Source organism: Myotis davidii, unplaced genomic scaffold, assembly GCF_000327345.1.
Source record: "Myotis davidii unplaced genomic scaffold, ASM32734v1 scaffold327, whole genome shotgun sequence".
NCBI classification, from domain to species: Eukaryota; Metazoa; Chordata; class Mammalia; order Chiroptera; family Vespertilionidae; genus Myotis; species Myotis davidii.
In genome coordinates, this window is record NW_006298628.1 from 1,454,944 (window position 1) to 1,475,600 (window position 20,657).

Sequence of the window (20,657 nt, forward strand, 5' to 3'; positions counted from 1 at the left end):
GGCAATCTTCACAGGCTTCCTTAAAATTCCCCCCTTATTCATCTCTCGTATCTTCTTCCTGTCAAATCCCATTTCTGCAGGAAATATATGACTATTCTATTACTAATCGAGTCTGCTATTTTGTTTTTCAGTATATATTTTTTTAACACTGAAAAGGACAACACAGGCATGGTTGGATTTGTACTGTCATTTTTTAATTTGGTCCATGAAGACTGCTATCTAGTAATAGTTAAAAAATTGCCATCCTCACCAGTCCGTGTGTGTGTGTGTGTGTGTGTGTGTGTGTGTGTATGTGTGTGTGATATATATGTTTGTTTATTGATTTCAGGGAGGAAGGAAGAAGGAGAGAGAGATAGAACCATCAATGATGAGAATCATTCTCAGCTGCCTCCTGCACGCCCCCTACTAGAGATCAAGCCTGAAACGCGGGCACGTGTCCTGACCTGGAATTGTGACCTCCTGATTCATAGGTTGACATTCAGCCACTGAGCCCCACCGGCCGGCCAGGCGAAGTGATTCCATCTTTTATTATTCATTCATTGGGTTTGAACTGTTAAACCAAGCAAAAGGAATGACATCCTCAGTCATTGTGAAATTGCTTATCCACCCACCCAACCAGCCAGACACCCTATCTATACTGTGTGCCGGTCAGCCCATAGGGTTCACGGACGGGCATCACAGGCCCTCACATGTCTGGCCGTGTCCAGGCTTCCCCGTGTCCATTGTGCATCTAGTCCCCGGGTCCCACATATGTCAGGTGTGCATCACATGCCTGAGTTCTTCTAGTCTCTTCCTCATAGCAGGGCTGATAATACATGAATTACTGTCGATCAAAGTTCACAAGGTGAGTCTTTATTAACTTCCAAAGCTGATTCCATGAAAGAAACCTTTCTTTCAATTTGTAAAAGCCATCTTGCTCATGATAAAAATACAGACAATGACAAAGCATACAAAGTAAAAAACTTCCTTACAACGGTGCTCCCGCTGAGGCCGTGGCAAGCAGGAACTCTCTGCCAGACAGCCTTTTGGGGGCTGGCTGTGCCATGCCCCCTGCCCCCCACCCCCTGCCTGGGTCCTGATGCCCCAAGGCTGGGTAAGGCTAGGTCCTGGCCAGCACACCAGGGCCAGTCCCACCTCGGGTCCTCCCAGGAGCGTAGCCAGCGCTGCCGCCTGCCCTCTGCCTGGGGAGGGAGGCCAGCATTCCTGGGCTGCAAGGTCAGTGTGCAGAGGAGGAGCCCAGCCCTGCCGGAGCCCCGGGACACGGGCAGCTCGCTCTCATGCTGCCTGCGCCATGCCAGGCTCTCAACTCCACGCTCTGCTACAGACCCCCTGGGACCCAGGCCCCAGCCAGACCTGGTGCTGCCGTGCTTTCCTCTGAAGGGTTAAGCGCACAGATGGGACTGGAAGAAAAGGGCGGGTCTGCCTGCCAGGAGATTCCAGGGTGGGGCTGATCTCGGAGGCCCAGCCCTACAGAGGGCGAGCCTCCTTGCTCCCCTCCCCCATGGGAGAGTCAGGGAGCGCAGCTCTGTCTCCCCAGGACACAGTGGGAGGATGGGGTGTGGAAGCACACACTGGTCACTCCCACCCCCTCCCCAGCAGCCTGTCCAGGCTCTTGAGCACCCAGAGACCTCAAGGAACTGGAAGTCAAAGCATCTGTAAAGATGCTCTCCCGGAGGGTGGCCCACGGATGTACTGTCTTCCCAGGCTTATTGTCAACGTGATCCCTGAAGACTTCTCTTGGTAGGATTTGGGGCGCAGAATGGCACCCCCTAACCCCCCAGTTTCCCAGCAGAGTCTGGGCTCACCTGCACACATAGCCAGAGGCAGATTAGCAGCAGCAGCAACGAGCTAATTTAGTGAGTACATGTGTGGGGGTAGGGTGGGATAGAATGGGGCCTGCTCTATTCTGGTAGAACTGGAGATGGCTCAGCGCGCACACGGTCGGACCTCCACGGTATGGAATCTTCACATCTCAGAGCCTCTGTCCAGTTGAGATGTGGGGCGCTCTCCACCCCTCAGAGCAGCCCAACCTACTGCCAGTCCCCTCCACCCGATGACACTTTCCTCTTGGCAGCCTCTTACTTGGGTTGGGGGTGGTGGCTGGACACTGTTGCTCCAGCCCAGCCTTTGGGACAAGAGAGACAGCTGGGGTGGGACAGGGGCAGGAGAAGCAATAAGTTAAATCCAGCGAGGTAGCAGGCTGGGCGGGGGCGTTCCAGCGTCTCTGGCTTGATCCAGGAGGCGTCGGGAAAGAGGTGGCCAAGGCAGGATTCCAGGCAGGAGGTGGTTCAGAAGGCTGGGTTGTCGATGCCCCTGGGGACCCCAGAATGTTCTTCAGGCCTGGGGCTGTAGGGAGGGGGTGGCTCCATGGGGGGCAGGCCCAGGTCTGGCTTCAGAATAATCTGCAGGGAAAGGGGGGGACACAGAGACGTCTTAGGGCCTGGCACTGGCATCGCCACCCGCAGGTACCCGGGAAAGGGGTGACCCAACGCTTCTGCAGGACGCTTGCTGGGGTAAGGAGTCCTCCTCCGTCACTGGGGTCACTGCTGCTCTAAACACCGGGACAGTAGGGAGAGGCAGGAGGCCCAGGGGCAGGACAGGGATTAGGAGAGACACCCACCTCACTGTAGGAGGGTGGGGGCTCAGGGATGGGCACCCCGGTGACCCTCTCTGTGGGGATGACGGTGGGCCGCTCTGGGGGCCTCATGGGATCCATCCGGGGGTCCGGCTCCTGCTCTTGGCAGCTGCGGCAGAAGCGCTTAGCCAGGCCACAGATGCACATGATGGGCAGCAAGGTCAGGAAGATGATGATGAAGATCCTGGATGGGGAACCACCACCATCACCCTGAGCCTCCTGTCATCCCCGCCGCACCTCCCTCCCTCCCCTGACCTACACCCGCCCCCAGGCCAGGAAGGCCATCTGTCCTGTGTGGGCCAGGCGCTGCAGAGGGCTGTGCCCAGAGGAGCTGGCCTGGGGCTCACCTAAAGGGACCGGAGAAGAAGTCATACTCCTGGCGGCAGCAGGTATTCCCGCAGCACCTGAATCCTTCAGGGCAGGAGCTTCTTGTGGGGAGAGAGAGGCCGTTACCAAGGTGGGGAGGCAGTAGCATCACAGTCTCCCCAAAACACACCCATACACTCAGGACACGCGCCATCCCCTTGTGGGGTGAGGGCAGGGGCCCCCTCTGGGCTCAGTGGGAGGAACCTGGGGCCGGGATCAGAACCTGGGCCCAGGGGCATCGCACTGCTGGCCTTGTGCGCTTGGGCCAAGTCATGCTCCTTCTGGGCCTCCCTTTCCTCATCTACCAAATGGGGTAATGAGTGTCCTAGCATTTGTATACAAAGGTTGCAGCTTGCCCCCCCACTCCCAGGGTCCTCTCAGAGGGGAGAGGGCCTGAGACTGTAGTAAGGGGGAGGGGGTCGGGACTGTGGGAGACCCAGGAGGGTGGAAGGCATGTGGGCTTCAGAAGGCCCACAGTGTGAAGCTCCCCCTGGGGTGGCTGGTGGGAGGGAGCGGGAAGGGCAGTCTCCTTCCCTGGGTAGGGGTGTGCGGGGATGGCTTCTGGCTGGAAGGGGAGAGGGTGAGGGTGATGGATGTGCTGCTCCCTCCCATGAAGGCAGGCAGGATAGGTTTGGGGTGTCTCCTCCCCAGATTGGAAGTTATAGCCCAAACCCCAGACTTACAAAGGGCCACATCTGGCTGCAGCCTGTGGAAGAAAAGAGGCAGAAGTTAGGGGTCATAAACGCAGATGCTGCCCAGGCACCGGACAGCCAGCAGGTCCCCAGCGAATCAGCATCTTCCCCCAATCCTGCTCTCCACCTTACTCCGCCAGGCCCCCAGGTCAATGATGGGAGCCCTGGCTGCCCGCTAGAGACCCCCAGCTCTCCTTCCTCCCCTTCCACTCCCTCCACCATACTCGCTGCTCCCCAAGTCTGTAAGCTCATGCCCTCTTACATCTACAGTCCAGGACACTAAACTCTCCTGCTGCCCACCAGAGGCACTCCCCACACTGCGGGCAAGTTTCTAACCACAAAAATCTGATCACCCGCAACCTTGCTGTCGGGAGTTCCCTGAGCCCTGACCCCCAGCCACCAGCCTGAGCCGCCCTCTCACCTCTTGCACACACACCCACTGGGAGTTCCCTGCACATACCCGGCTGCTTTACACCAACAGGCAGAGGCCGTCATGGTCTGCTGATCCCCATCCCTTCCTCAGATCCCTGCCTGGCAGGGCTCCTCACTCTTTGTAGCCGCCTGACCCTCCTCTCTGGGACCAGCCCCTCTCTCCCCAGCTCTTCTGCAGGCGTCCAGGGTGTCTGTCCAGAATGTCATCCCATTAATAGCAACGATGTGTATTGCTTGGAACATTCTTCCCCCAGGTATCTGCAAGGCGGGCTCCAGCACCTTCCTTTTGACCATCTTACTTAAAATGACATCACCTGCACCAAAGCAGTCCCCGTCCCTCGCTGTGCTTAATGTTTCTGCATAGCTCTCGTCCACATGTAACATACCATGTATTCCCTTTATCTTGTTAATTGTGTGTTTCCTGGGTAGAGCATAAACTCCACAGGGCAGAGATTTCGGTCTCTTTCATTACTGTTGAAAATCCAACAATATTGGCAGAAGGAAAGAGCATTCATTGATTACCTGATTTCACTTCTTCCCAGCCACTCCCAGACTGGGTTTGGGGAGGAATGCAGCGATGGGAACATAGTAGGGAATGGGAAGTTATGTCACCCCCGCCTCCCGGGGACAAACAACCAGGGCTCAAGAATAAGAAGTGAAGTCCAGCCAGCATGGCTCAGTGGTTGAGCGTGGACCTGTGAACCAGGAGGTCTTGGTTCAATTCCTGGTCAGGTCACATGCCTGGGTTTGGGCCTCGATCCCCAGTGTGGGGCGTGCAGGAGGCAGCCGATCAATGATCCTCTCTCATCATTGATGTTTTTCTCTCTCTCCCTCTCCCTTCCTCTCTGAAATCAATAAAAAAATACATATATTTTTTAAAAGAATAAGAAGTTAACTTTGGTGAGACCATCCTATCTTCATACCTTTTCTTGAAATATTCCAGTAACATTACAGTTGCTAATGACAACAACAGTAAAGCTAAGAGTACCACTGACAGCCGATGGTAGTTGTGCTGATTCCCCCTTTGGGTTCAGTCCCATGTGAGTACCAGCTTCTCACAAGCCTTGGACAGTGGGGACTGGGGCAGCAATGAATCCCTGGGGCAAGTGGGCCCAGGGAGGGGGAGGACCACACAGCACAGAGGGGCCACGGCAGAGTTGGGGCAAGACCAAGGGATCCACTCAGTGGCAGCCCCTTCCCCTTCAGATCCCAGCCCCTATCCCTCGTCCCTCTGCTGGCCCCCAGCTAAGCAGAACAGATATGAACAGCTTAATAAATCTGCCCTGAATTCCTGTTTGGGAGGGGTAGGTTCACTTCTCTCGGATTTCTCTTCCCCATACACCAGGGGGCGGTCTTGTCTGAGGTGGTCCAGAGCCTGAGTTCTATCAAGCGTCAGGATGATCTTGGGGAACCTCAGCTTACAGTCATGTGCTGCATAAGCACGTTTGGTCTACGATAGACCACACAGACAACAGTGGTCCCATCTATCTATCTACATAAAACCCTAATATGCAAATCGACCGAATGGTGGAATGACCTGAGGAACGACTGGACACTATGATATGCACTGACCACCAGAGGGCAGACACTCAATGCAGGAGCTGCTCCCAGCCCACAGGCCCCGACTGGTGGTGGCAGGTGGTGCCAGGCCAGCCAAGGTGGGTGCAAGTGGGACCCCTCGATTGCCCTGCAGGTTCCCTCGCAGAGGGAGATGACTGGTGGCGGTGGGGGACAGGGCCGGTTAGTGGGCAGTGCCAGGCCAGCCAAGGCGGGTGCGAGCAGGGGCCCTGATCACCCCACAGATCAGCCCTGATTACTGGCCGGGCCTAGGGACCCTGCCTGTGCACGCATTTCATGCACCGGGCCTCTAGTAAAATTATAATGGAGCTGAAAATTCCTATTGCCTAGTGATGCCATAGCCAGCAGAGCCACTTCCACTCATGGTTAGTGCCCCATACAGGTGTACCATTTTTAAAATGGTTTATACTGTATTTTGACTATAGCTTTTCTATGTTCAGAAGCACAGACCCTTATACTGTGTTACAGTTGCCTACAGGATTCAATACCGTAACATGCTGTGCAGGCCTCGAGCCACGCTATACCATACAGCCTGAGTAGGCTATATCCGTGGTGGGCAAACCACAGCTCGCGAGCCACATGAGCAACAAAATCACCTAACAACGCAGCCGTTGTTAATCAGAGCAGGACTTCACACTGTACTTACAGGTGAGTTGGGGACATTAGCAGCACCTGCCCCCTGAAGATGTTGGGAGGAACCCACAAGAGGATGCCCAGCCTAGTGACTGAGGAGTGCCAGGGCTTGGGGGAGGGGGGAAAAAAGGGGGGTTAGGGGGGAGGGGGTAAAGCGCCCCGACAGTCAGCGCGGTCCTTGTGAATGTGCCCTGTTCTGGGAAGCCAGCCTGGCACTCCCCTTGGATCTTAAACAGCAGTTAGAAATCTGTCTTCTAGACTCCCATCGCAGAGCTGGGCAGCACTTCCCATCACTGGGGGTGTGAGAGGAGGGCGTGCCTGCCCACTGGCAGAATCACAGATTTCCGAGTCAGCCTTGGGTCAGGCAGCCAGATCCAACCCTCCCAGAGGGCTGGGCTTCCACCCCCTCTCCCAGAAAGGGACTAAGGAGCCCGCGCTCCCCTAGGGCACAAGCAAACAAACAGCCCAGAGAAGGCCGGGACTTCCCCAAGGTCACCCAGCACCGGAGGTACAGAGCCGGGGAGACCGGCTAGCCAGGCGTCCGGACCTCAGTTCCAGGCAGTTCCCGCTCTCTGACGCACCGAGGAGCGGGAAGGACTAGCCCAGGCTAAGGTGCGGGTCAAAGTCCCCGCTCACACAGAGGTGCCAGGTGCCAGGTGTCAGAGGGTGGTGGGCGAGGGTCCCCCAAGACAAAGGAACCCCGACCTTTTCAGGGCTTCCCCCGGCTGCCCCCACCTGCACCTCCCCAGCAAAATGAGAAAGGAAGTGGCTCAGGGCGTGTGGTCACGAGGAAACCCTAACAATGGGAGGTGGTGACCCGGCTCCAGCAGCGGCCCCGGACCCCCACAGGCGGACCCCGACAGTTCTAAAGCTTTATCTCCCGATCGCTCACCTGTTGGAGGCCGGTCAGCAGGCCGAGCAGCAAGGAGGGTAAGAGGCGGAGGACCCACGCGTCCGACATCCTGGCGTTGGGGCCACTGAGCTTCCGTGTGTCAGGGCAGGAGGGGAGGAGGGGAGGAGAGGCGGGGAGCGGGGAGGCGGGGCGGGGCGGGGCCGCGACCTCTCCCACGTCTCCACCTATGGGGTCCCGCCTCGGGTGCGCCGCGAGAGGCCGGCCTTGGGGCGGGGAGGAGGCGGGAAGGAGAGCGGAGAGGTCCGGGTTGGCTTTGGGGAATTGGGAAGTAGACGAGGTTAATTGAGAAAAACTGTGGGGTCAGTTCCAGACTGCTAAGCTACCCCTCCCATCTCCCACCACTGCCCCACCCCGAAGTGGCCCCCAGGCTGAAGGGGGGTGCGGCGGCGGGCAGGGGGCGAGAGGATGCTGGCTGGGGGGCCCCAGGCAGTCCCCGCACACCTGGCCTCCTGCGGGGCAGAGCTGGAGGGGAAAGGAGGTTCTGGAGTGGATTCAGGGTATTGTATGGGGGGAAGTGTCGCCCCCACCCCCATTTTTTTTTCTTTCTCTTTCTCTTTCTTTTTCTTTTTTGCCAAGAAGGGAGGAAGAGGCGGGCGGCTGATTGCTGGGGCAGGAGGACGCGGAGCACAGCCCAGGGACAGCCGTGTCCCCCCACCTCCCTACGTGCACTTCCTCCTTCTGACCACAGGGGCCACGAAGGCCCAAACGCTCCCCCCCACACTCCCCCAAACCTCCACCCCCCTCACCCCCGCCCCCCGGAGCTGGCTGATGGGCGGGGTGGGATGCCGTCTCGGGGGTGAAAGGCGCAGGATGAGAGCCAGACGCCCACACACGGATGAGACCTGTGGAAACCGAGCGGGAGCTGGAGAGGTGAAGCCCGGACGCCTGGGGAGAGGGCGCCATGGACATGGTGGTGGGGTGCTGCTCTGGGCCCGGGGAAAGGGAAGGGTCCGGGACACGCTCAGTCCTGCAGCTGTGAGCCGTCTCCTGCTGGCTCTCAAACCTGATTCTGCCCCTGGAAGCGGTGCCCAGGTTCGTGTGAAGGGCAGCCGGCCCCCTTTTCTCCTCCGTCCTCTCACCACTGTCCCTTTATCTGTTTCTCATCTCTCCCAGTCCTGTTATCTCTGCTCAGTGTTTACGCTTCTTGTCTGCTCCCCATTCCTCCCAGTCCCTCTTCCTGTTTTAGCCTCCACCCGGTTTCTCTCCATTTCTCTGTGTCCCCTGTTTCCCATGTGTTTCTTCTTTCTTCCTTAGTCTGTTTGTCTCAGGTGAGGAGTCTGGTTTTCTCTCTCCGTTTCCATTGACTTCCTGTGTCTCTATATGTGTTTTTTCTCACCAACTTTTTGGTCTCTCTCTGCCAGTATATCTTTCCCTGGTCTCTCTCTCTCTCTCTCTCTCTCTCTCACACACACACACACACACACACACACACAGTGAGCTACTGAGGACAGAAGCAGCATCTTTCCCTGTCTCTCTTTCTCATCATCTCTTGTCCCTTTTTGGCCCCTAAGGACAGAATCTTCTAGTCTCCTGGTCTAAGTGGAATTAAGGTCTGGCCCTACAGAATGACTTCTCTGTTCTCATTCTTGGTGACTCTGAGCTTGGAGAAGGGAGTGTAATGGGGCGGAGGCACCTCTTCCCTCATGCCCCTGCAGTTGGCTCTGTACCCAGCCTGCCTCTCTGCTGAGGGGGACCTCGTCCAGAGTGCCCATCCTGCTATCTCCTTGGGGAAGTCATTGCCAACTTGGACTTCTAAGGCCTTCCCACCCCTGCCCTGGCCTCACTGCATCAGCACTCAAGGTTGGGTGAGGGGGTAACCCCATCACACCTGCTGCCACTCTGCCCAGGCCCAGAGCCCTACCGAGGCGTAGCCCTTAGAGGAGGGGAAGGTAGGTGAGTTTAGGGGAGGATGATACCCTGGGGAGTGAAATGGGGGTGCTGAAGAGGGCATGGAGGAGTTTGTGGGGTAGCCGTGGGAGGCTGGGAGGGCTCAGGAAAAGGGACCAGGCAGGCACCAGTGCCCTGGGGATGGGCAGGAGGAGGGCTGGCGTCATTCCCTCTGGCTCTCTGGCATCCACCTGACACAGGTCTAGGGTTGCCAGACAAAATACAGGGCACCCAGTTATATTTGGATGTCACATAAAGAATGGATAATATTTTCAGCATGCATATGCCCTGTGCAAAAGTTGGGATATATTTACACTAAAATTTGTTTATCTAACATTCATATTTAACTAGGTGTTCTGTGTTTTTATTTGTTAGATCTGGCAACGCTACCCACACCCCTGAAATGTCATAGAGCAGGCACCTGAGAAGAGCTGCTCCAGCCGCTGGCTCACATCTCCGCCGTGGGAAAGTGTGGCTCATGGGGAGGGGGCCAGAGGGCCTCTGGACCCTGCCTCTGGGTCCCCAGTTTTTTCATGCCACAGAACTGCCCTTCTATGCTCCTTCCTGCAAATGGGGAGGGGCAGGGCCTGAGGTGGGTGGTCCCAGCCCAGGCGAGAACACTAACCCTTGTTGTCAGCATCCACCATGGCTCCCAGGGCCCCAGCATTCTTAATGGGTGAGGTCGGGTGGGGGCGGGGGCACAGTGGGACCCGAGACAGAGCAGACAGGAGGCTGTTCTTGTGTAGAGGCAGGAGGGTCGTGGACAGAGCTGGCCTCTTCTGTTCAAGGCTTAATCTGGCGGTGGGAGGGGAGTGGGTGCATGCGTGCACGTGTGTGCTCAGGCGTGCAGGGGGCAGCGAGGCCGAGAGACCTCATGCGGTCAGTGGGTCCCTCTAGATTCCACACCAGTTCCGTCTGGGAATTCCCAAGAGCAGCAAAGTCCAAATGTCTTCATACACGCTCGCCGCCACCCCGGCCCTTTCACTAAAGAACAAGCTAATTGTGTCTCCTGCAAGGGCCCAGCTGGAAGGGCCTGGGAGGTCAGCTAGTCCATCAAAGGAGCCAACTGGAGCTCAGAGGGGTGACGAGGCCAAGTCACACAGGACACTGGGGCTGAGTCAGGACCAGAACCACACGGGTCTCAAGACCCTACACTCAGAGGCAGCCTCAGGAGGCAGCTGCTGCCCCGGACGGACGGAAGAATCCTGCCTGGGGACCTGGTGAAGCCTGATTGAGCCCAGCCCAGGCCCGGGGTGAGGGGAGGAGCCAAGCCAAGTTCTGTTCCTCTCTGCCCGCTCCCCACCATACGGTGGTGGCCACTCATATCCATAATGGCTTACGGCTGTGGGCTGGGATCTTTCTTTTCAAAGCCCACAGAACATTCTGCTCTGGCCCAGCTCTGCCTGCAGGGCCGGTGTTCTGTTGTGTTGCTAAGTGTGCCAGTTACTATGGGGTGCTGTGTGACCTTCGTCAAGAAACGTAACGTCTCTGTGCCTCTCTAAACTCATCTGTGAACGAGGGTGGGGGGTGGATCACGTAGGGTCATAATAGGGATGAAATGAGCCCCTCGGTGTCTGGAATCCAGCAATGGGGGATAAATGTTAGTTTAATAATGACATGCACTAAATGTTCTTTTGCTGGCAGAAGAGAGAGGCCCAAAGCTCCCTGTCTTCATTTCACATAGAGGCAGAGTGAGGCGACAAGGAATGAAGGGTTTGCTTCCTCCGGAGAACAGCTCTCCCCAGAATGCTGGCTCACTATCTCCCTCTGCTGTCCATCCCGTGTTCTGCATCCGACAAGGGCCAGGTCAGACAGGGCTGGTGACCTACTTCAGAGGGTGTTGGTATTGCCCACTCCTGCTAGCGGGCCATGGGGGGCCGGATGTGACAGTGGTGCTGGGACCAGACATTTGATAAATTCCCTCTATTTCTGGTTTGTCCCTCCCTTCTCCTCCCCCACTGCCTGGGTTGGCCTCATGGTGGGTGCCCGCCTGTCCCTCAGGCTGAGCACTCAGGGGGACTGGGACGCTGCTTGTCACAGGTGTGCCTATTGTCACTGCCCCCAGGCAGTGTGGCTCCCCAGGGCCATCACAAGCATCTTCCTAAGGCCTCCAGCCCAGGCTCCCCATGGCCTACTCTCTTGCTCCCTAATTTCCAGAGACTCCCCGACTTCTGCCTGAACAACAAAGTCCCATCTCAGGGAGGCCCAGCCCCGACCTGGCCTGGCAGTGTGCTCCTCTGCCCTGCCCGCATGTCTTCCAGCCACACACCTGACCCTTTCCTGCTCCCCTCTTTCCTGAGCTTGGGTGTAGAGGTTATTTTTGGAATTTGCTGGTGATTTTTTTTTTCTTGTCTTTTTAAAAAATTGAATATATTGGGGTTACATTGGTTAATAAAATTATATAGGTTTCAGGTGTGCAATTATATAATACACAATCTGTGTACTGTACTGTGCGTTCACCAAGTCAGGTTTCCATCCATCGCTATTTATCCCCCCTTAACTCTCTTCTAACGTCCCCCTTCCCCTTTCCCTCTAGTAATCACCATACTATTGTCTGAGTTGCTTTTTTTCCCTTAATCTCTTCACCTTTTTCACCCAGTCCCCTCTTATCATTATGTTCTCTCCCTGAGTCTGTTTCTATTTCATTTGTTAATTTATTTTGTTCATTAGATTTCACATAAAAGTGAAATTATATGATTACTTGTCTTTCTCTGACTTATATGGTACTTTTTTTCACTTAGCAAATTCTCACCCCATCTTCAAAGCTCAGCTCTAATACCCGCTCCTCCCGAAAGCCTTCCAGGACTTGGATCTTCCTGCGAGAAATGACTCTTCCCTCCCTGCTCACCCCCACCCAGGCCTTCTCTCTCTCCCTAGATGTGTGCACGTCCTGCTGTTCCCACCCGCTGCGGGGGCGGCCGGCTCTGATTCAGCGCTCATTCCCCACGGTGCTTTGTTCCGAGTAAACACTGGCTCTGTTGTCACTGAGCTGAAGCTGGTTGGGGACCTCCTGAGGTCAGGGGCCAGATCTCTCCAGGCAATGAATTTAGGGAACGAATTCCTGAAGTCCTGGGTGGGGAGCTGTGAGCTGGGGCAGGGGGGGCGGTGTCATTCCTGACTGACTGAGCTCCCCAGCTCCACTGGCTGTGAGGGGTTTGGGGAATCCACCTCTTCTGCCTGCTGCCCCTCCCAGCTGTACACCATCCCCTTGGTGAGTCAAATGGCTCCCTAGGGATCCAGCAGCTCCTAGGGGTGAGCGGCAAGGAATGCTTGGCCCGCTGTCCGCCTTCCAAGAGGGGCAGGATGCGTGTTGGGCTGCCAATAGGAATTCCTGGGCATGGGATCAGGGTCCGAATCTCCCTCCCAGAATCCCTCTGGAAACTGAAGTCCGCCGCCCCTCATTCTTGGGGTGATGGGTGGGAGGGTGGTGCGTTGACCCCAGGCCTGAGCCGCCCACCTGTGGGCCAGGAGGGCGGAGGGAGGCGTGCCACCTGCCAATTAGCGGTGCAGAGCTTGTTGTCCTTACGAGCGGGTGGAGGAGCTGGACCAGTGCTCACCTCCGAGGCTTAGCGGAGACAAAAGCGGCTTTGGGGAGCCATTATCCTTCCCCAGTGTAGGTTTCCGGCGGCAGCGTGGCCAGCGGTGGAGAGGGAGGCACCCCCCAGGGCCAGGTGGGGAGAGGGAGGGGCAGCCAGGCTCCTGAGGGAGGTTGGGGTGGCAGAGGGAACAGGGAGGACCAGGCAGGAGGGGCCGAGCCAGGACCAGGTTAAGGTCTTGAGAGTCCGCCAGCCCTGGTGGCCTCTCTCCGAGACTCCTGCTCCCCAGGGCTCCCCAGCCCCTAGCCCCTCACTCTGCAGCCCCACTCCCACCCCCACCCTCACTGTTGACTCTTAGATGGGATCCTGTAGTCCGGGAGAAGAAAAGGCTTGAGGATCCCCTAGGGCCCCCACTTTCTAGTTCTGCTCTTGTTCACCCCTTGAAAGAAGGCTCAACTGCCCCCCTCCCCCGGCTCCCCGCCCCTCCCTCTCCCCGCTGTGGTGTCCGTCCGTCTCGGATCCAAATATTACAGGGGGATGATGGCTAGACCTCAGGAGAACTTCCCGGGCCCAGCGAAGCTGCGAGTTCCGGCAGCCAGTGGACAGAGTAGCCCCTCTGTGGGGGGCCATCCTCAGGGGAGCGTCTCGGGGCGCAGAGCGCCGGGTGGGGAAGATGCAGCTCGGACACGGTCGCCCTAACTGGTTTGGCTCAGTGGATAGAGCGTTGGCCTGCAGACTCAGGTGTCCCAGGTTCGATGCCGGTCAAGGGCATGCACCTTGGTTGCAGGCACCCGGAGGGAGCTGGGCTCCCGATCCCCTCACCCCGGGGGCCCTGTTAGCACCTCCTCCCTCCCGTGTTCGCGCTTCGCAGCCCCTCTTCCTCCTCGGCCCCTGCGGTCCCCTGAGAGAGGCCCCGTGGCTGGCAGCCCAGTTCTCCTCTTCCGACTCCACTTCAGCTTCTATTTTCCAAAGCTCCGGACGCCCCCTCCCCTCCCACCCCTCCCCCGCGCCCCTACAGTTTGGCGCCCACTCCTCTTCCAGGTGGGGCACAGGGTGAGCGCCCCCATCACCCTGCCTGGAGAGGGGAGGAGGGAGCTTGGGAGGGAGCCTGCGCTAGGGGCCCTAGCTGCGTCCTAGGGCAGCTGTGCCACCCTCATCAGGGAAGGGGTGGGGGAGAGGGACGGTAGAGCAGTAGAGCATCCTCTTTGCCCCCCACCCCCACCCCCGTGCCCATCCTGAGCTTGGGCTGCTGATGGGGACAGGGTGGTCCCTTGCTCGGAGCCGGGCTGTCAGGCCGCCAGGGCTGCAGGTTTCCTCTGCCGAAGGGCCCCTTCCCCGCCGGCTTTGATGTGTCTGCGAGGTTAGAGGAGGATGTTTGGCTTGGGGGCCAGGTGCCAGGATAAACTCCCTCCGCCTGCCGGGCCAAACCACTGCCTCCTCAGCGCCTGGCTCACCTCCTTCCCCGGCCCCAGGCCTGGCCTGGCTTCCCCCAAGGCCGGCCCTGCCCTGCCACCCAGTGGGGTGGGCACCGCGTGGCGTGGTGGCATTTGCTGCTACTGGGGAGAGACCCTCAGGCTGGCGGGTGTCCTGTTGCGGCGGCGAGGCCGTCACTGGGGTGCCTGCTCGGTGACCAAGGGCCTGGCCCAGGTGGGAGTTGCGGGACCAGACCCCAGCTGTCAGTGGAGGAGGGGGTGCGAGGGGGTGTGGAGGAGGGGCGTCCACGTGGAATCGTCTGCATAGGCTTCAGCTCTTCCAGATGTGCAGCGGCTCCAGATGTGGGGATGACTCAGCCTGGAATGGAGGTGGGGGGCGGGAATCCAGGTCCACGGAGGGGGCTAGAGAGCAGGGGGAAGTGAGGTCCTGAGCAACTGCTAGCGGCCGCTCCCCTTCCCCTGCAGCCCTGGCCCCTGGGGCCTGCGGGCGGGCTGAGGAGTGGTAGCTGCCGGCAGCTGCCCGGGATGCACAGCCTTCAAGGTTCCCACCGTGAGCAGATGGGGAGAGGAGAGGATGAGAGGCCTCCGGGCCAGGGGCCCAGAGACAGGCGAGAGGGGCAGAAGGCAGGGGGCAGCGAGTGGAAAGAGGGGCTGGCGGGCGGTGGGGGGGAGGGCAGAGACGGGAGGAGCAGCGTGTGTGACCTCACTGTGGAGTGTGGGTTACATGGGGGGAAGGGGGAGCTGGGAGAGCGTGGTGTGTCTGACACGTGTAAGAAGACGATGTGCGTGTTGGGTGTGGCGGCTGAGGGTCTGGTCTCCATGGTCTGGATGACAGAGGAAGAAGGTGGGGGCAGCCTCTCTACAGTGATTGGCTGAGGGGGGGAGCGGGGGCTTTGATGCTCTCTTAAGTGAAGCCACGTGTGTGTCTTTGGGGGCTGGGAGCGGGTCCCTTGGACCTGGGGGCATCCAGGCCAGGCCAGGGCGCCAAAGGCTTGGGGTCCCCCCGCCCCTCCTCCAGCCTCCCTGCTTTCTTTGGGGGAGGCTCTCAGAGTCCTTAGAGCTGTGGTTTCTCCCTGTGGGCCTCGGCTGGTGTGAGTTTTCTCCTGCAGGGCAGCTAAGGGGGCCCTAAAATTTGGGGAGCAGTGCCCTGTGGGCTGCAGTGCCAGGACCAGTGGCAGCTGGGCTGGATGCCCCTCCATGCACACCCCCCCCCCAGCTCCATAGAGCCTCTGTCCTGGCGTCCTCTTTGGCCTCCAGGTGGGTCTGCTGGCTGGGCCTCTGGCCGCTCCCTGGAGAGCCCCACCTGTGCCAGCCACCCATGCCAGGGTAAACAGGGCACTAAGTGTCTGGGCTGCTGCCCGCTGCGAGCTGGGCACTGCTTCTCCACAGAGGCTGGGCTCCCGCCTGTGGCTTGGGTTGTCTCCTCCAGCTAAATGACAGGTCTGATGCCCAGGCCCTATAAACAGTGTTTTCTGGGCAGGTAGGGGTCTGGTCATGGGGACCCAGCGAACAGACAGATAATCAAGTTTAATCAGGAGAAGATGTGTCACCCCCGCTAAGGGGGGCTGTTGTGACTTGCACCCCCACCCCATGCTGAGGGGCCCTTGACCGTCTCAGGCAGGAATCCTCTGTTCCCCACGCCCACCCAGCACACACACACACTCACACTCACACTCACACACACCAGCCCCTCCACCAGGTGCCAGGCACAGTTCTTGGCACCCACTTCACGTGTGAGTGCAAATATGTCCCCTCGGTGGTGGCTGGGACCAGGTCCTGTTCCCTCTTTTTACTGTGGGTGGAGCCCAGAGAGGCTGAGCCTCAGCCCGAATCACCAGCATGAAAGATGAACTTGGATGTGTACATGGTCCTCCAGACACTGCAGTACCACTGCCCACACACCGCCCGTCCCTGGCCATCTCCATCCCTCCTCCTGAGACTAAAGCCTGGAGGCCAGCTCCTTCCCAGGCTCCCCAGCCTCTCCACTCCTTCCCTCCCCTCTTCCTCTCAGCACCTCTCCACTCCCCTCCTCTGGGCTGAGTCCAAGTGGCGGGGTGGGGGTGCACTTATTTCTCTGTCCTCCCTCTGGACTCACCAGAGGACCCCCACCCCCCATGAGGGGCAGGTTATGGCCTTGCCTCTGGGGAGTGAGCAGGCGCCCAGGGCAGGGGTGGAGCACTCAGGGGTGGGGTGTGGAGGAGCAGGAGCATCTCCCTCCTGGGCAGGCTGGGGGCCCTTCACCCACATTCCCAGAGGGGAGGGCCGAGGGCAGGGAGGGGGCCCAGGAGCCAGTGGGCAGTGGACAGGCATTCAGGCTCATGGGTGCCACGCGGTACAGATGAGGGATGCCAGGCCTGGGGCCCCAGAAGTATCCCCTCTTCCTCCTCTTCCTCTCCTTCCCTCGGTCATGCTCCATCCCCGCATGTCTGTCTTTGTCCACATTTGCGTTTCTCTGTGGGCGTAGGTCTCTCTGCCTCCCACTCTCTTCTCTCTTGCCTCTCCCCTCTCCGCCCCTTCGTTTACTTCCTGAGGGGAGCAGCCCCTCTGTGGGAGCCAGGCTCCCAGAATGGACGATGGCTTGGTCCAGGGAGGCCCTTGGCTTAAGCCCATGGTCTCACAATAGCCATGTCCAGGCCCCCGCTCTGTGCCAGGGTCCAAGAGACAGAGACGCCAGCTCTTCTTGGTGCTGTGCGGGGTGCCCTGCGTTCAGAACTGCTCCCCTCAGCAGCCGGGGTGAAGGCTCGCTCTCAATATCCCTCTCTCTCATTAATCTCACCCCTCTTTTTCTTCTCTCAGTTATCTCACCCCTCTCTCTCCTCTCTTTCCCATCTCTCTCAATCCCTCTTTTTTCCTTCTCCTTCTCTCTCCCTCTTCCTCCCTCACCCCCTTCTCTGGGAGGGCAGCACCCCAGAAGGCTGGAGTCCGGCTGCTTTCCTGGGGGACCGGATGCCCCCTGTGCTCAGGACAGTCCAGATCCCGGCTGTGCCTGAGAGTAATTGTTAGCATTGCCCCAAAGCAACCTGATTTAGACTCTAAATTCCTGGAGAGCCTCACAGCCTCCCCAACCCCGTACAACTCCCAGGAGAGCCGTGTAGCCTGCCTGGGCCTCGCCCAAGGACACCAGGGCCAGACAGCAAAGAGGGGAGCTGTATAAATAGCCCATTTGGGGCGCCCTCCCCGCCACCCGGAATTGGGTAGGGCGGGTCTGTTTGCTGGAGAGGGAGGAAGGAGAGCTGTGGTCACCCCCAGGCAGCATGTAATTTAGGATTTATTTTGGGGCACTCTCTATAGCGCTGGGTGGGGCGAGGGTAATTTAAGGGTTTAATGGGGTGGGGGGATGGATGGACAGGGGAGAGGGAAGCCCTCCCACTCGGGCCTGGCTGGGAAGGTGGGTCCCTTCCAAGATCCCTGCTCCCCTCGGTCCCTGGGTACCTCCTTGGAGGCCCTCCCGGGCCCCTCCGGACCTGCCTTCTCCAGCAGCAGACGGGGTTTGCAGTCTCCTCCACGGCCTGGGCTCCAGGTGGTGGGTCCCAGCTGCACGGGGAGCCACTGGTGGTTGAGAGACATAATGATGGGTGGGGGGGACAATGGGCAGCATGTGGGCAGAGATGACCCTGCCGGAGGGTCCCTGGGCTGGGAAGCAGCCACTCCTGGAGCTTGCTAGATGCTCTGCTCTTGCTCCCAGATGCCCCATGCTCCGCCCTTGCCTGGAGGTGCAGGACCCTCCGTCTGATGGAGGAGACCCAGGCTCTGTCCTCAGGTAGGCCTCGGTCTGAGGGGCAGACGGGACACAGGCTCCGCTCTCCCATGGCCAGTCATTATTTCCTTCGCCACCCCCATCATGATCTTAATTTTTAGTCTTTGTTTGCGACTTTAGTCTGTGTCTCTTCCGGGAGCTGGAGCTCCGTGATGGTAGGGGCTCCGCTCTGTCTCTTACAGCACCTTCAGCACCTGAGAGCACAGAGGAGCTCAATCAGTAGTTCCCAAATGAATAAGTGAGGACGCAGCGCTAGATTCCAAAGCCCCTGGTCAAGAGGCAGCCGGGCACAAAGTCTGAAGTCTTCCTGCTCGCGTTCCAGGCCACATGGTCTGACCCCTGCACCTCGCAGCCTTCTGCCCCCGCCGTGGCCCCACTCTTCGAGGCCACCGGCCACCCTGAGCTATTGACCGCTGCGCAGATGTCCACTTCCATCCCTTTCTCACCACACTCGCTCCACCTGCAATTCCTTCTGTTCCCATCGCCTCTTGACCAAATCCTGCTGGTCATTCAAGGTCCCTGCAGTCACCTCTTCCGTGAAGCCTGCTCGGATCCCTCTGCCAGACACAAACACCCTCCCCGCTCACTCTGCAACTGGGTTGTTGTTTCACTCTTCTTTAAACCAGAAGCCCCTGGGGTCAGGCTTGCCTGAGCTGTCCCGGAGCCTGGCACCCCAGGGGTACTCAATCAGAGGGCGCTGGGTCACCCAGGGGACAGGTGGTGGTGTGAACTCTGGGTGGTGCTCTGGTGAGGGGTGTGTGTGATGCAGGGCTAGGTCACCCAGGGGACAGGTGGTGGTGTGAACTCTGGGTGGTGCTCTGGTGAGGGGTGTGTGTGATGCAGGGCTAGGTCACCCAGGGGACAGGTGGTGGTGTGAACTCTGGGTGGTGCTCTGGTGAGGGGTGTGTGTGATGCAGGGCTAGGTCACCCAGGGGACAGGTGGTGGTGTGAACTCTGGGTGGTGCTATGGTGAGGGATGTAGGTGATTTCAGGAGCCAGGAAGAGTGGGGTGAGGGTGGCATGAAGTTTTCCTTAGAAACATTGACCCTTTGGGTCAGAGAGGAGGGGAGAGTGAGGGTGCATTGGAGTGGGGAGGCTGGGGGTGGGGGCAGGCAGAGGGAGGAGATGGGCAGAGGGGGATAGAGAGTGGGCAAGGCTGGGCGTCAGAGGAGGCAGGACCTCCTCGGACCCACGTGTCCCTTCTCATCCCACAGCACACAGCCCCTCGCCTGCTTTAAGAGCCTCTTGCTTCGGGGGCTTCGAGGCCCCTCCCTGCCCCCGTTTCCCTGCTGCCTCTCTGGCCACCCCTTCTCCAGCTCCTTTGCCAGCTCTGTTCCTTCATCGTCCCTCGGGTCGGACCTGGCTCCTTTCCTCCCCGCTTTCTCCAGGGGACCGCCACCCATCTGGCCACCTGGTGAGCCTGGCCCCTGGGATGGCGTACGGTGTGTTGAAGTCACCGTGTTCAACAGCCAGAGTTCAAACCAGAAGCCCGGAGCCAGCCCTTACCCCTCTGCCAACTGGTCACCAAGTCCCTAGACTCCTGCCTCTTACGTCTCTGTGCGCCTCTTCCCGCCCCGCTGCCCGAGGTCTGGGCCTGCTGTCCACCACCTCCCACCTGGACCTCTGTGGCAGCTTCCTCGTGGCCACCCTGCCTCCGTGCTGATCACGTTCCAACCCATCCCCCACGCTCCCCCAGAAATCTTCCCAGAGCAACACTGGATCATGTCCTCCCACTGCCTGTCCCCTCAGGGCTCCTTCGCAGCACCCACCCCTCTGCCGGCTCTGCACCTGGCAGGTGCCATTCCTCGGCCCGCAGCGCTCTTCCCCAGGCTCCTCTTCGTCCTCACTGACTCTGGGAAGGCTTTCCCCATGGTCTTCCCTCCGAGCGTGGGTCAGGGGTTTCCCCATCACAGCGCTTCGCCCTTCACCCAGACACAGCTTCCCTTCACAAGGCCCGGCACCAACAGGGCAGGCGCCCAGGAATCATGTGTGGATGGAGATTTACGGAGCAAGAAGGAAGAAGACTATGGCTTCACCCCAGAGCAGGGCCGCTGGGGCAGTGGCGTGGGGAGGTTCCAGGGTCTGGAATGGAGCAGGAGACCTTGGTTAGGGTTCTGGCCTGGGGCTCAGGGTTGAGGCTGCCCCGTCTGTACTGCTTACCCTGTGGGCATTCACCTCCCCAGGAGACACACAGAATCAGCAGAGGAATCCAGCCCCAGGCCCCGGGGTCCCAGGATGAGCCCAGCTGCCGACTGGCACCCACAGCATCTTCAGTGGCAGCCTGGGATCCAGACAAACTGGCCACAGCCAGAGATGACCGGCATCCCTCCGAAGTTCAGGGCCAGGCCCGGGAGGAGGACGCTCCCTGGCATCCATGGACGGCCTCAGTGGACATCTTCTTTACAAACTTGTTTTCTACCTAAACAATTCCTAGGCAGCCTGGGCTGGGTTGCTCAGTGGTTGGAGCATCACCCTGTGCACCAAAAGAGCTGCTGGTTTGATTACCATTCAGGGTGAGAATGGGAGACAACTGATGGATCTTTCTCTCTCTCTCTTTCTCTCTCTCTCTCCCCCCCCCTTCCTTATTCTCTCTCTAATGTCAATAAACATATTCTCCGGTGAAGATTGTTGTTTCATTCATAGGCATTTTACTTCTTACTCCATACTACGTCCTTGTATGTTTTAACATCAAACTAATGCTTTAAACCACTTACCTTTGGGCGAAGAAAAAAGGACATTCTGGGAGACGAGGCGGATAATCGGGGCGGAGCTACTCTTGCCTTCTTCCTGGCTTT

General features: G+C 58.8%; 1 protein-coding gene and 1 long non-coding RNA gene across 5 annotated transcripts; one reads left to right on the plus strand and one right to left on the minus strand.

The window, feature by feature from the left end:
• Positions 1-830: 830 nt before the first annotated feature.
• Positions 831-7,346, minus strand: TMEM92 (transmembrane protein 92). Of its 4 annotated transcripts, none has more exons than XM_015570850.1 (6): positions 7,229-7,320; positions 4,512-4,596; positions 3,685-3,707; positions 2,983-3,060; positions 2,621-2,819; positions 831-2,402 (listed from the first exon to the last, which is right to left on the minus strand). In XM_015570850.1, exons 2-6 carry the CDS (start codon positions 4,512-4,514, stop codon positions 2,289-2,291), a joined length of 417 nt encoding a protein of 138 aa, XP_015426336.1. In that variant the 5' UTR covers positions 4,515-4,596; positions 7,229-7,320; the 3' UTR covers positions 831-2,288. The 4 variants fall into 4 exon arrangements, with proteins under 4 accessions (XP_015426336.1, XP_015426335.1, XP_006774294.1 ...); XM_015570849.1 differs by having other exon boundaries at positions 2,983-3,063; XM_006774231.2 differs by lacking the exon at positions 4,512-4,596 and having other exon boundaries at positions 7,229-7,346.
• Positions 7,347-8,003: 657 nt separating this feature from the next.
• LOC107184751 lies at positions 8,004-19,760 on the plus strand. Its single transcript, XR_001515646.1, has 3 exons — positions 8,004-8,281; positions 9,512-10,942; positions 19,251-19,760. It is a non-coding gene; the product is annotated as an uncharacterized LOC107184751 (long non-coding RNA).
• The last annotated feature ends 897 nt before the right edge of the window (positions 19,761-20,657 follow it).